The sequence below is a fragment of the Fukomys damarensis genome, unplaced genomic scaffold (assembly GCF_012274545.1).
Source record: "Fukomys damarensis isolate Sample0158 unplaced genomic scaffold, DMR_v1.0_HiC HiC_scaffold_17, whole genome shotgun sequence".
Lineage (NCBI taxonomy): Eukaryota > Metazoa > Chordata > Mammalia > Rodentia > Bathyergidae > Fukomys > Fukomys damarensis.
Window position 1 is genome coordinate 71,868,128 of NW_022900929.1, and position 11,694 is coordinate 71,879,821.

The following is an 11,694-nucleotide window of genomic DNA, read 5'->3' on the forward strand; positions in this document are numbered from 1 at the left end:
ACACACACACACACACACACACACACACACACACACACACACACACACAAACCAAGAATGTTTAGTGTAAAAAATCAAACATGTGGCCAATCACAGATAAAAATATCCTGCAGTAAATTTCTAGAGCATCTTTCATCTGCAGTGAATTCCCGCAAGTTGTTACCTTTAAACAAACCTTTAGACTATAAATTACTACTTTCCTTTTGGTAATGCTGCAATAAAGACAAATATAGGCAACAATATTTTCCTTTGCATGGCTGATACCATCTTCCTATAACATTCATGCAGAGATGGAAGGAGCCTGATGAGGCACCAAACACTTTCAACTGAGTTAGAAGTATGTTTACTCTTGCCTAATAGGAACCTCCCTTCACCAGAGATTTTCTTTGTCTTCCACTTTTGAAAAAGGGAAAAGAGAAAAAGGAAAAAAAAAATGATACCAGCTCATTTGAGTTAACACATAAACAAAGCCTAAATTTGTCAGGCATATATTCATATAAACAATTCAGGGCCCTCAAAGCTCCACACACTATTTTGAGAATTTTCATAATCCTATGACTCAAGTACAAAATCCTGCAACTTCAAGCAAAAGCCAATTCATACCCCTTTGGATTTTACTTACCAAAATCAACACCGGCAGACAATAACAGGTCACTCATTCATCTCAAACACGCCCCCTCCCCAAAACAAGAAACTGAGACAGGATTTGTTAACGCCAATCCCAATACTCTGGTTTCTCTTCAGATCACGTAAACCTTTCGCCTTTTATACTAATACCCAGTGGATGAGATGAGATGAACTTTCCTAAGGGCAGCAAGTCTTCTAGAGTAAAAGGATAAACGCAGGGTCCAGATCTGATTCAGGTTTGACGGAAAAGAAAACAAAGCATTAGTCACACATTTGCTTTCTTTTGGTACTAAGGATTGAACCCAGGCGCTTTATGCTGAGTTATATCCTCAGCCCTTCTTACGTTTTATGTTGAGACAGACTCCCACTAAGGTCATTAAGTTGCCTGGGTTGGGTTCAAACTTGGGTTCCTTCTGCCTCAGGCTGCCAGAGTGCTGGGGTCACAGTATGCACCACCACACCTGACTTGGACTCTTTTTCAAAGAATTATGAATGGGAAGAGACTGTGATGGGATAACTGGCTTGAATGGATGACTGGCTTCTCCTTAGCACAGCTCACAGCAGAGAAGATCAGCCCGGAAGCTGGAGACTTCCACTCCAGGAACTGATGTGAATGGGCTGGGGTGCTGCTCAGCCGGCCTCCCCTGACCCAAATATGATCTCTTCCACTGCTATCCCTGCCATCTTGCTCTGCCCACTTTCCCATGTGGGGACAAGTGTGCCAACAGGCAGGAAACTCTCATACCGTAATTAGCAAATTTGCATTCTGCTTATCCTTTACTTTAGGGGAATTTAGTCCCAATATATCAGGTCCTCTGTGTCTTAAAAAAAAAGTCCTCAATGCCCAAAGCCATCAAGTCTAACTCCATCCAGAGAGGCTCTCCCCAGGGAGCAGCTGGCCTTCCTGGTCACCCTTGTCTCATGGACTAAGCCAGGAAGTAGTTACTAATTCATCTGCAAGGTTAGAATGAGCAGGGTGTGTTAATTAGCTCCTCTGTTACCCAGAAACAAATCAGTATAGTTGTATTTCATGGTCCTTCGGGCCACCCTCTGTCTTTTCAAAAGGACAGCTCCAATGCTAAAAGGGACAGAGCTGGTGACCATCTAGATCCCTGGGCCTGGGAGAGGCTGTGAATCTGGCTGTAAAACCAAAGCAGCAAAGATGAACATCCAGCCAACTGCAGGAAATAAAGCCATTGACAGTACCTAAGCTAGAAGTACTTCTAATAATAACAGGAACCTCAAGCAATGACAGGAAGCAGGAATTCCTGAGACACAGGGCCTATTTCTAGAGCCCAAGGAGTGGTTTCTTGTGGTTGTTTTTGAATTAAGGGAGACGGAATTCCCCCCAAAGTGACCACGCTACTGATGTCACTAAAGCCCACAGCTAAAGAATGGTGGGCAGACCCTGAAGACCAGCCTTCTTCTCCCAGCTGCTATTGCCCAGCCAGGAGGAAAACGCTCCCGAAGAGACTGAAGGCCTCACACATAGAAATCCCTGACTCCCCACAGCCAGGGCGAGTGAAGGCTCCCTGAATCGCAGCCCCCAGCTCCACCTAGAAGGCCCTCACTTCGTAACTTCAGAAGACGACTCCAGTCATCACCCCAGGGCCCGTGCTCAGAGCCAGCTATCAGGCCAGAAGGGAGCCGGGGCTCCTCCCCATCTCAAGGACTTTCAGCCCTCAGCAAGGCAGGTGCTCTCCTCGGGGACCATCAGGAGAGGGATCTTCAGGGACTTCTAGAAGACTAAGGTCAAGACAAGCACAGCCCAGGAACAGTCAGTCACACCTTGTATCATGCTGGCATCGAAAGGCGGTCACTTCCGGCACATCTCTAGCATCTGTTAAGCTTCCCTGAAACCGGTTTGGAAAATGTGCTTTAAAACCTGCCATTCTCAGCTCATGCTTTTTCTGCTTCAACTTCTTTCTTGGCCCCAATTCTGAGCAAAACCAGCTGGACTCCTTGGTACCATCCCAAGCACCGAACTCCAATCCACACCTCCCTTTGCTTTTGAGCCCACTGTCATTTCCTGGTGCCAATTAATCTTGACCCCACCCAGGACCCCAGTAAATTCACGGCTTTGCCCCAAGTCCTTGCTCTCTTGCCCTCTGCCCTCCGTCCAAACATTCTGCACATTGTGCCCTCGGGCAAGTGGCCCCTCCACGACTCGTGAGGATAACAAATGTCCTTTTGGTCTCCATTCTCACTTCTCCCTTTGGCCACACCGACTTTACCATCCTACGTCGATCTAGCTTCCGAGCACAGAAAATCCAAGAACAAGGTCCGCACCTCCATTCACGCTGGCCCTGCGTGCTCACAACTCTGGTAATGGGCCATCTGCAGCCCAGCTGCCTCCCCCTGAGAAGGCTCCAACTCCAGATAATCTGCTCTCGCAGCAGCGAAGTCACCAAGATCCATCAGGACAAACGTGCTGGAGACACATCCAGCTCGCACTAACACAGCATCGAAATCACTCCCGATCGAGCAAAGCTGGGGGAGATTTAACTCTACTTGGAGAAAAGCCTCCTGCCAGACTCGGTCCAGATTGAGAACCCAAATCCAAGTGCAGCCTTTCCAGGGAGCCTGGTTTTGAACAAACTGTGGCTGGAAGGAAACCCACACGCCCTCCCACAGTTAGCGTGATGGAGTAAAAGGCTGTGCACCTCGAGGATCCACACGACCCACGAGATAGAGCCTCCACCCGAGATCACTGGCCGTCCAGACAGTGGAACACCTTCAAATCTGACCACACTCTTACCCGGGAACACAGTGTCAGCTGTTCTACAAGTTACTGTCCCATCCCTCTTGCTAATTTATGCAGGGCTGTAGGAAAAATGACAATTTATTCTCGATTGCCACACAATCTGACCACTCAGAAGGCTACCACAGCAGCCCTGAGTGATCCCCACCCAGTGGTAGGGTCTTGTGTAACCCCTTTCCTTTGAGCAACTCGCATGTAACCAACCCAATAAAGTGGCACGGATGGGAAGGTCATTTTGCAATGGGGACTCCCATCTGGCTAGCAAACTTTGTCTCGCCGGCTTTCCTAAACCAAGCTGTACTGCTGAAGAGGCCCACGAGGCAAGAAACTGAAGACCGGCAGGATCCAGAAGGAGCTAAGGTTTCAGCCCAACAGTCCTGACACCTGCCCCTCACCAGCAATGGCTCCATTCCCAGGGTGCCCACCTGGCCTGCAGCCTCCAGAGAGGCAGGAGCAGCCAAGAAGGCCAATACTCTGACACACTCACTGTGGAAAAACAGCCAACCCCAGATTCCTAATATGGTCCCTGAGAGTAGCCAAAATCTCGTAGGACAAGTAGACAGGAGAGAAAAGAAATCTAAAAAGGTTTTAAAGCAAGAAGCACCAAACCTAAATTAACATTCTGATTAATATTCCTAGGATGCAACTAATTTCAAGTATAGTGCTTAGAGCTAAGGAATGAAATACCCTACAAGCACCATCTTGGCTACCTGAGCAGCCTATATGAAATTCTGCAGGCAAGACTTTTGTCCTGTAGGCCGTCTCATCTCTTACAGCTAGGTTCAGTGGAACTGAATCAATCCCACTGGATGGAAAAAGCATTATATGTACCGTCAGGCTTGTGTATGCCCCCCTGACCGCGTCCTTACAGCGGCTCCCCTCCGTGAAGTTAATACCTGTCACAGGTAGGGCAGAGGAAGAAAGGAAGGGGAGAGAGAAGAAAAAGACAGAGTGACAGTGAGAAAGCAAGCAAGAAAGAAAGAGAAAAAGAGAGCAGAGAAGAGACATAAAGGAGAAGAAACTCTATAAATATAAAAGGATATTATCGTAACACACACTTTACTCCCTGCAGTCTATCTTGGAGACATCACTGAAGTGTTTTATAAGGTCACTAAACCAGAATACAGTCTGAATTTAATCATTCAAATTTAAATTTTCCAGAATACAAGTGTGATAAAAATACAGTGAATGTTAAACTTAAAAACTTTATTACAGTAAAAGATACACTACCATCAATCCCCCTTGCAATATGTAAAATACTCTCCCCTGCTTCAAACACACTTATCCCATCATTCTTAGCAAAGTGTCTTTTACTGTGATAAAAGTTTTTAAAAATTTACACACTCCATGATATTCTTTGATTGCCCTGATATGAGATTGTTATATTCTTTCAGTATAAATGTTCATAAAACTAGCTAAGCAATAGTACTTTAAAACAGATGTTATACAGTAAGGCTACATAGACTATGAGTAGTGCACGCCTGTGATCCCAGCACTAGGGAGGCTGAGGCAGGAGGATCACTGTGAGTTCCAGGCCAGCCTGGGCTATGATATTCTTTGATTGCCCTGATATGAGATTGTTATATTCTTTCAGTATAAATGTTCATAAAACTAGCTAAGCAATAGTACTTTAAAACAGATGTTATACAGTAAGGCTACATAGACTATGAGTAGTGCACGCCTGTGATCCCAGCACTAGGGAGGCTGAGGCAGGAGGATCACTGTGAGTTCCAGGCCAGCCTGGGCTACATAGCAAAACCCTGTCTAAAAAAAAAAAAAAAAGATTTTCTAAATCTACCTGGTCATATGTGATGAGACAGAAACTCAGTTTTATGTCAGTGCCCCACACAGTTATGGTAACATGAGATGTGTGACACAACGGTGGGAAAAGTGCCTAGAATGCACAGGGAAGGGCCTGTTGGGAAGACTGAGCCCCAAGAGGCAGGCTCTTGTCCTTTCCTTAACTTGTTTGCATCTGCTGCCAGACACCTGGTGTGCGAAGGGCGGCCCTGTGACTCCTGCAGTCTTCAGAGCAGATCTCAATAGCATGGCCCCCACTCCTTTTCACCAGATGTTGGTGGGGAGAAGGAAAAAATGAGAGAGAAAAAACTGTGTCAGTCCTGTCAGCTGAGCACTAGTTCCAAGGAACAGACGGTTAGAGCTGGCAGCAGCTCAATCCTCCAGGGACAACCGTCTGGCCTCCCTTCCTGACCCTAGAGACATCTTTTTCTCTCTGGGCAAGGCCATGGCTGTCTGAGGCAAAGGAGGGAGGGCAGAGGCCCCCCATCTCTGTGGAGCTGTGCATCCAGCCATCTCCAGGGTCCCCAAGGCCGGCCCACAGGTACTCACCAGAACACTGGTACCCACTGCCAGTGTAGCCTGGCAGGCAGGCACAGCTGAACGTGCCATCTCCGTGGTTAAGGCAGCGGGCCTGCCCACCAGGGGCACAGTTGTGGCTGCCGTCCTCACAGGGGTTGGGAGGAGGAGCGACCACTGAGAAAAGAAGGCAGAGATATGTAAGAGCTCAGATGTGAATGAGGAACCCTGCTTCTCCCAGCACCAACCGCAGACCAACAGCACAGGGCACTGGCACGTCTGGGGCTCACAGGACCCCCAGAATCTCAATTAGCGATTTCTGGGTAGCTGCTACACACATAAAAGTTTGAGAATCATGTATGGTTTCGAGGTTAAAATATTAGGTATGAAAAGCCGTCATCCAAACAGACCTTGACTAAAGTTTCTAAGACCCCAGCACAACTGCCACAAACACACACACACACACACACACACACACACCATCACTGCTACTTTGTCATCACATTGGATCAAAGCGTGTATCTTCTCCATTACTATCTAGCTCTACCAGTGGGATGAACTTAGAATGCTAGTTCTTTTGGGTCTGTTTTTAGGTCCAAAATATGTTTCAGAGCCCTGGAAGAGTATCTTATGGGTGAGGTTCTTCAGATTCTCATGTGCCACAAGACCTCTGAATTACAAATCTAGAACCTCCTGAGTTGAGTAGCAAGCTGGGGTGTTCACTAGAGAGATGCATAGTCTTGTTGGCTATGTGAACGTCCCCTCACAACTTATGCCTAAAAATATCTATTTATGGGAAAGCTGTTCCAATAATCAGGGCTGAACTCAGCCATAGGTTTGGATTATTCCCATGTACACCCTGTTTTCAAGAAAATCACACAGCAGAGCTTCTGGACAGCAGAAACATTAACAAGTTAAAGAGCAAGGTTGAGCGCCATTGTGACCAGCAAGCAAAGCAATTTTGGTACTCACAGATGCATGTGTGCTGGTCATCTGCAAACTCATAGCTGCTGGGGCATTCGCACCTGTAGCTACCAGGTAGGTTGATACACACAGCGTTGGGGCCACAGTGATGGTAGCCGGTGGCACATTCATTTACATCTAAGAGGAAATGAGGACAGAAAAGCGTTGTTGAAATCAAGGCTCCCCCTGATGCTTTCCCAAGACTGATGGTTGGTGCCCTCAGTGGAGTTGGGATGAAGGATTTCTAGGCACCAGGAAGAAGAGCAAGTTGCTGATAATCAGAAATAAAAATTCAAAGCCAGGCGTGGCGGCGCAGGCCTGTAATCCCAGCACTCGGGAGGCTGAGGCAGGAGGATCGCTGTGAGTTCGAGACTAGCCTGGGCTACATAGTGAGTTCCAGGTCAGTCTTAACTACATAGTGAGACCCTGTCTCAAAAAAAACAAAAAAAATACAAAAAAAAGAAAAATTCATTTCAAGGTCTTCCAGGGAATGCCACAGGGAGACCACTTTTGAATGACTATTTTAAGAATTCTTTAAATGTTCACAAATAATAAATGTTCTGGAGAAAAATACACTAACAATCTTTTGAAATATGAAGAACTTTCTAGTTGCTTTCTGGGATATAACAGGTGAAGGAACAAAATGTCTGAAATTGAAAGAAAACCTGGAAATGTGCCTTTTAGTAAATCTATGAACTACTTAATAAAGGTCAAAATGATAAACCTTAAAATAGCCAAGAATTGCAAAACATGTTTCCTTTCCACAGCTTCAGTCCAAAACACCCATCTTGAACCATCTTTTCAAACCTAACTAGACAATGTTTTAGTTTTTTACATCATTGCACTCAGATTAACAGTTGCTAAAAATTATTAACAAAGGGAGGTCACAGAGATCAGGTACGTGTCATCCACACACAAAGCTGGAGACAGCAAAATAAAAACAAGGCGTTTAGGCTACAGAAGCTGAGTGGTTCTTACCCAGGCAACTCCGTCCGTCTCCCTGGTAACCAGGTGCGCATGCGCAGGTGTAGTCCACACCTGTCCCCGGATGGCACCGTGCTGCTGCGTCACAAGTGTGGCTCCCGTCATAGCAAGGACTCACTGGGGCGGGCTCAGGGTCCACTGCATGGGTGGAGAGGAAACACACACGCGGGCTGACTTACAGAGAGCAGGTCGGGCAGAGAAGAGTCCCTGGAACTGACGGTATTCATAGTTGCATGTTGCGTAGACTTTAGTAAGTTATTAACAAGCAAATCTGGGCTGGATTATCCGCACCTCAGGTTTAAATTCCAGGTCGGCTTCCTTTTGCCTATCGGATGGACATGTTTTCTTGCTTTCAGTGGGTTCACGTCTAGGGAATAATATCCAATACTTCCTTTCATTTAAAAGAGCTTTGGGGCCGGATGTGGTGGCCCAAGACTAGTCTCAGCACTTGGGAAGCTGAGGGGGTCACAAAGTGAGCTCAAGGCCAGCCTGAACTACACAGAGAGACCCTGTCTCAAATAAATAGATAAATTAATTAATTAAAAGAGCTTTTGCCCTATCTGCTGTGAGTCTCAAGATAACTGTGTTCCAGGCCCCTGCCCCCATGACGGGGATTCTCACAGCTAAGGACAACAAGCTAGAGACATGGGAAAAAGTACCCAAAACCACACAGGAAGTGGTTCAGCAGACTCGATATCCAATTTCTTGTCTGTAGAACTGGACAGTCTCTCACTAAAATTCACTCTTTCTGTGGGTGAAATATAATTTAAAATCTTGCTTTCAAGGTTAACTTTGTCACGGATGCATCCATCCACTAGGCAGGGACGACTGTACACGTGTGAATCCTCCTTAAAGAACTTTGTTTCTAGGGACAACACTCGTTGCACATTTCTGCGCCTGGGCCTATTCTACACCCAGTGTATGTGCCGCCCATTAAATCCTCTTTAACCTCAGGGCAGAGAGAGTATCGTTAGTGTATCTTTACTATTCATGCACCACTCAGAGGCCCTGTGACTTGACTAAGGTTACACAGTCAGACGGGGAGGATGGAGCCACAGTAAGATAAGGATACAGACAGCCCCATTCTGCAGCCTGTGCTTCCTGCCATTTTGCATCAACCAGAACGGTGTAAGGTTATCACATCGAAGCCCAGCAGGGGTTGCAGTGCCAGAGGGCGCTCCATGCCCAGAAAATGAATCTAAACTCAGGGTACTTGTTTACTTCGGATTCCTCAGCTATAAAGGAGAAGTTAAAAAATATTTTTATCTGCCAGAATTGCCTTTTTTTTTAAAAATCCCAACACAATGTATTTGAATGGCGATCCAGCACCCGGTCTCAAGGTACCCAGTGACTGTGTTCCACTGTCCTCCCTCAGCGGGTCCATGGCCATCCTCACTGGAGGTTTTAGCTTTGTCTCGGTTCTTATAGTGAATCCTAATCTTAGACTCAAAAGATTTCAAGGCAGTGTAGTATACTCCACATCCTTCAGCTCGGGACAGTTCTTGACACCCTGGAAACCAGCGCCATGCACCTGTGGACACCTGCTGCAGCCTGCCTCAGGGACAGGCTTCTCCCAGCCCTCAGGACATCTGCCCCTCTCCCCACGCCCAAGTGCCAACACCCCCAGTCTTCTCTATTAGTCTGCTGTCAACTAAGATGGCTTGGCTGAGCCGCCCTCACTTTCTGGTGAACTCCCGGCATCCGCTTTATAAGAAACATCACCCTATGCTCCTACAGCACAATACCCCACATCATCAATGCCCGTATTACAGCCAGAAAATAAGGAAGGCTATGGTCTTTGCTCAGTCTGCCTCAGTGCCTCAGATTGGAGTGACAGAATCTTCATCAAAGGACCAGCAAACGACCCCGATACTTTTCAAACCCACTGAGCTCATGCCAGCATATGCCAAGCTCCCCGAATCACGCAGACATCCTTGGAAATCTTTTCATCTGGCCTCTTGTCAGACAGGAAGGAAGCACAGTGCCGGGGTTGCGCTTGCTGAGTTAACCTGAGGGTGCAGACCAAGCCCAGGAGTCAGAACCAGCATGTGTCGCAACTGAGAGTGGCCGGGTCATATCCTCGTCAAACACTCGATGGGAGACAAGAACCTGATTCTTCCCAACATCGGTTCTCCATTTTAGGAGAAGATTCTGAGCAAGATGACGGGCATACCTTGCAATGGGGAAAGTGATCTTCAGAATGTTTTAGTTTATAAATACGAAGGCTCAACCTTCTTATTTGGTACTTTGCAGCATCAAAATTTCATTCCAGGGCATTCCAACCGAGATTAGTGAGTTCCCATGGGTGTCAAAAGCTTGCTACCCTGCTAGGTGTTCAGAGAAAAATAAATGTTAAAAGCAGCTCAGAGGTGACTTACTAACTTGGGACAGGATACACTGGTACAAGAAATTGAGGAGAAAATGTCCCTAATTAGATGATATGATACTGTTTTAAAAGGTACTTGTGGATAGGGCCAGTTACATAATTCAGAGTCCAATGCAAAATGAAAATGCAGAACCCACTGTTAAAAAAAATTAAGAATTTCACTCACAGCAGAACATGAAACCAAACATGGAGCCCTTTACTTCTAAAATTAAATAGATTTTGGGTTGCTGGAACTTGAACCAGAGCCTCTGGCATGCCAGCCAAGCACTACACCCTCATACCTCCAAAAATTTTCAGAATACATCTCTAAAATCATTTCACTATTCATTCCTTATGGCTGTTAACTTTTTTGCTAATCACAGTAAGAACTGCATCTCTCCCACACAAACTGCTCCACTGGACTCTGATGGAGGATCTGGAACTAATTTGCTCATTTAATCAAGAAAGGAAGTGTGGTTTCCTTAAAGGGACAGCCGTTCAGCCTCACTGCACAGCCCTCTGCCTTAAATCTCAGCTGACTGAAAGGACCTCTGGAGAGGAAGGACAGGAAGTGTTCTGGGTCCTGTTCTAGGACACTGCTGATGACCACCAACCCCACTGTAAGCTCAAACAGTTGGGGACAGACTGGTGACTGGGGGTTTCAAGCTCTGACTATTCACCAGGAAAGACAATAATTCTGCATCTAAACCATGAGAAACCACATGGCTCCCACGACAGTACACTCAGTCACTAGAGCAATTTCATCACCCCAAAAGAAGCCCACAACAGTTCAGCCGTTAATTCCTTATCCCTCTCTTACCCTTCAGCTCTGGGCAACCTTTATCTGCTGTCTCTGTGGATTTGCCTATTCTGGAAATCCTATATAAATTGAATCATGCAATATACTGTGTGTGTGTGCGCGCGCGCGCGCGCGCGCGCGCGTGTGTGTGTGTGTGTGTGTGTCTGGCTTCTTTCACTGAGTGTGGCATTTCCAAAGTTCATCCATGTTGTAGCACATACATTTCTGAACTGAGTAAGGTTCCAGTGTATAGATGTAAGACTATTTTGTGTGTATTCATCACTTGCTGGGCATTGCAGATGCTTCCATTCTGAGCTACTCTGAATAATGCTGCTATGAATTTTTGTGGGGACATGAAGTCCTCATTTCTCTTGGATCTATAATAATATTTCTGTCAAATGGTAACTTTGTGCTTAAATTTTTGAGAAACTGCTACAGTTTTTCATAATAGTGACACCATTTTACACTCTTTCCCCGCAGTGAAGGGGATCCCCAATTTCTCCACATCCTAATGCTTTGTATTTTTTAAGCCATTCATGTGATGTAGAGTATTAGCTCATTGTGGTTTCGGTTTGCATTTTCCGGATGGCCAATGACACTGAACTCTGCACTTGCTGGATATTTGAGTATCTTTAGAGAAGTATCTCTTCAGAGCCTTTGCCCATCTTTTAATTAGATTTTCTTCCATTTATGACAGTACTTCATATATTCTAAAACAAATCCCTTATGAAACATAATTTAGAGCCTGGGCCCCGATCCACTGCGGGAAGGAGAGCCACGCCTGCTCCCAACCCAGCAGCCATCGCTCAAGCGCCGGGAGGTAGCCTGGGCCCCGATCCACTGTGGGAAGAAGAACCACACCAGCTCCCCCCAGCCGCC

General features: G+C 46.3%; 1 protein-coding gene across 1 annotated transcript in view; it reads right to left on the reverse strand.

Annotated features, from left to right (window-relative positions):
* The window catches only part of Nid2 (nidogen 2), a 60,099-nt gene that overhangs the window by 16,390 nt on the left and 32,015 nt on the right, over positions 1-11,694 (reverse strand). The window contains exons 9-11 of the mRNA XM_010632701.3: positions 7,646-7,789; positions 6,677-6,805; positions 5,738-5,881 (exon numbers count right to left, since the gene is read on the reverse strand). Of these exons, the coding sequence (XP_010631003.3) occupies positions 5,738-5,881; positions 6,677-6,805; positions 7,646-7,789 (417 nt within the window). The remainder of the gene's footprint in view (positions 1-5,737; positions 5,882-6,676; positions 6,806-7,645; positions 7,790-11,694) is intronic.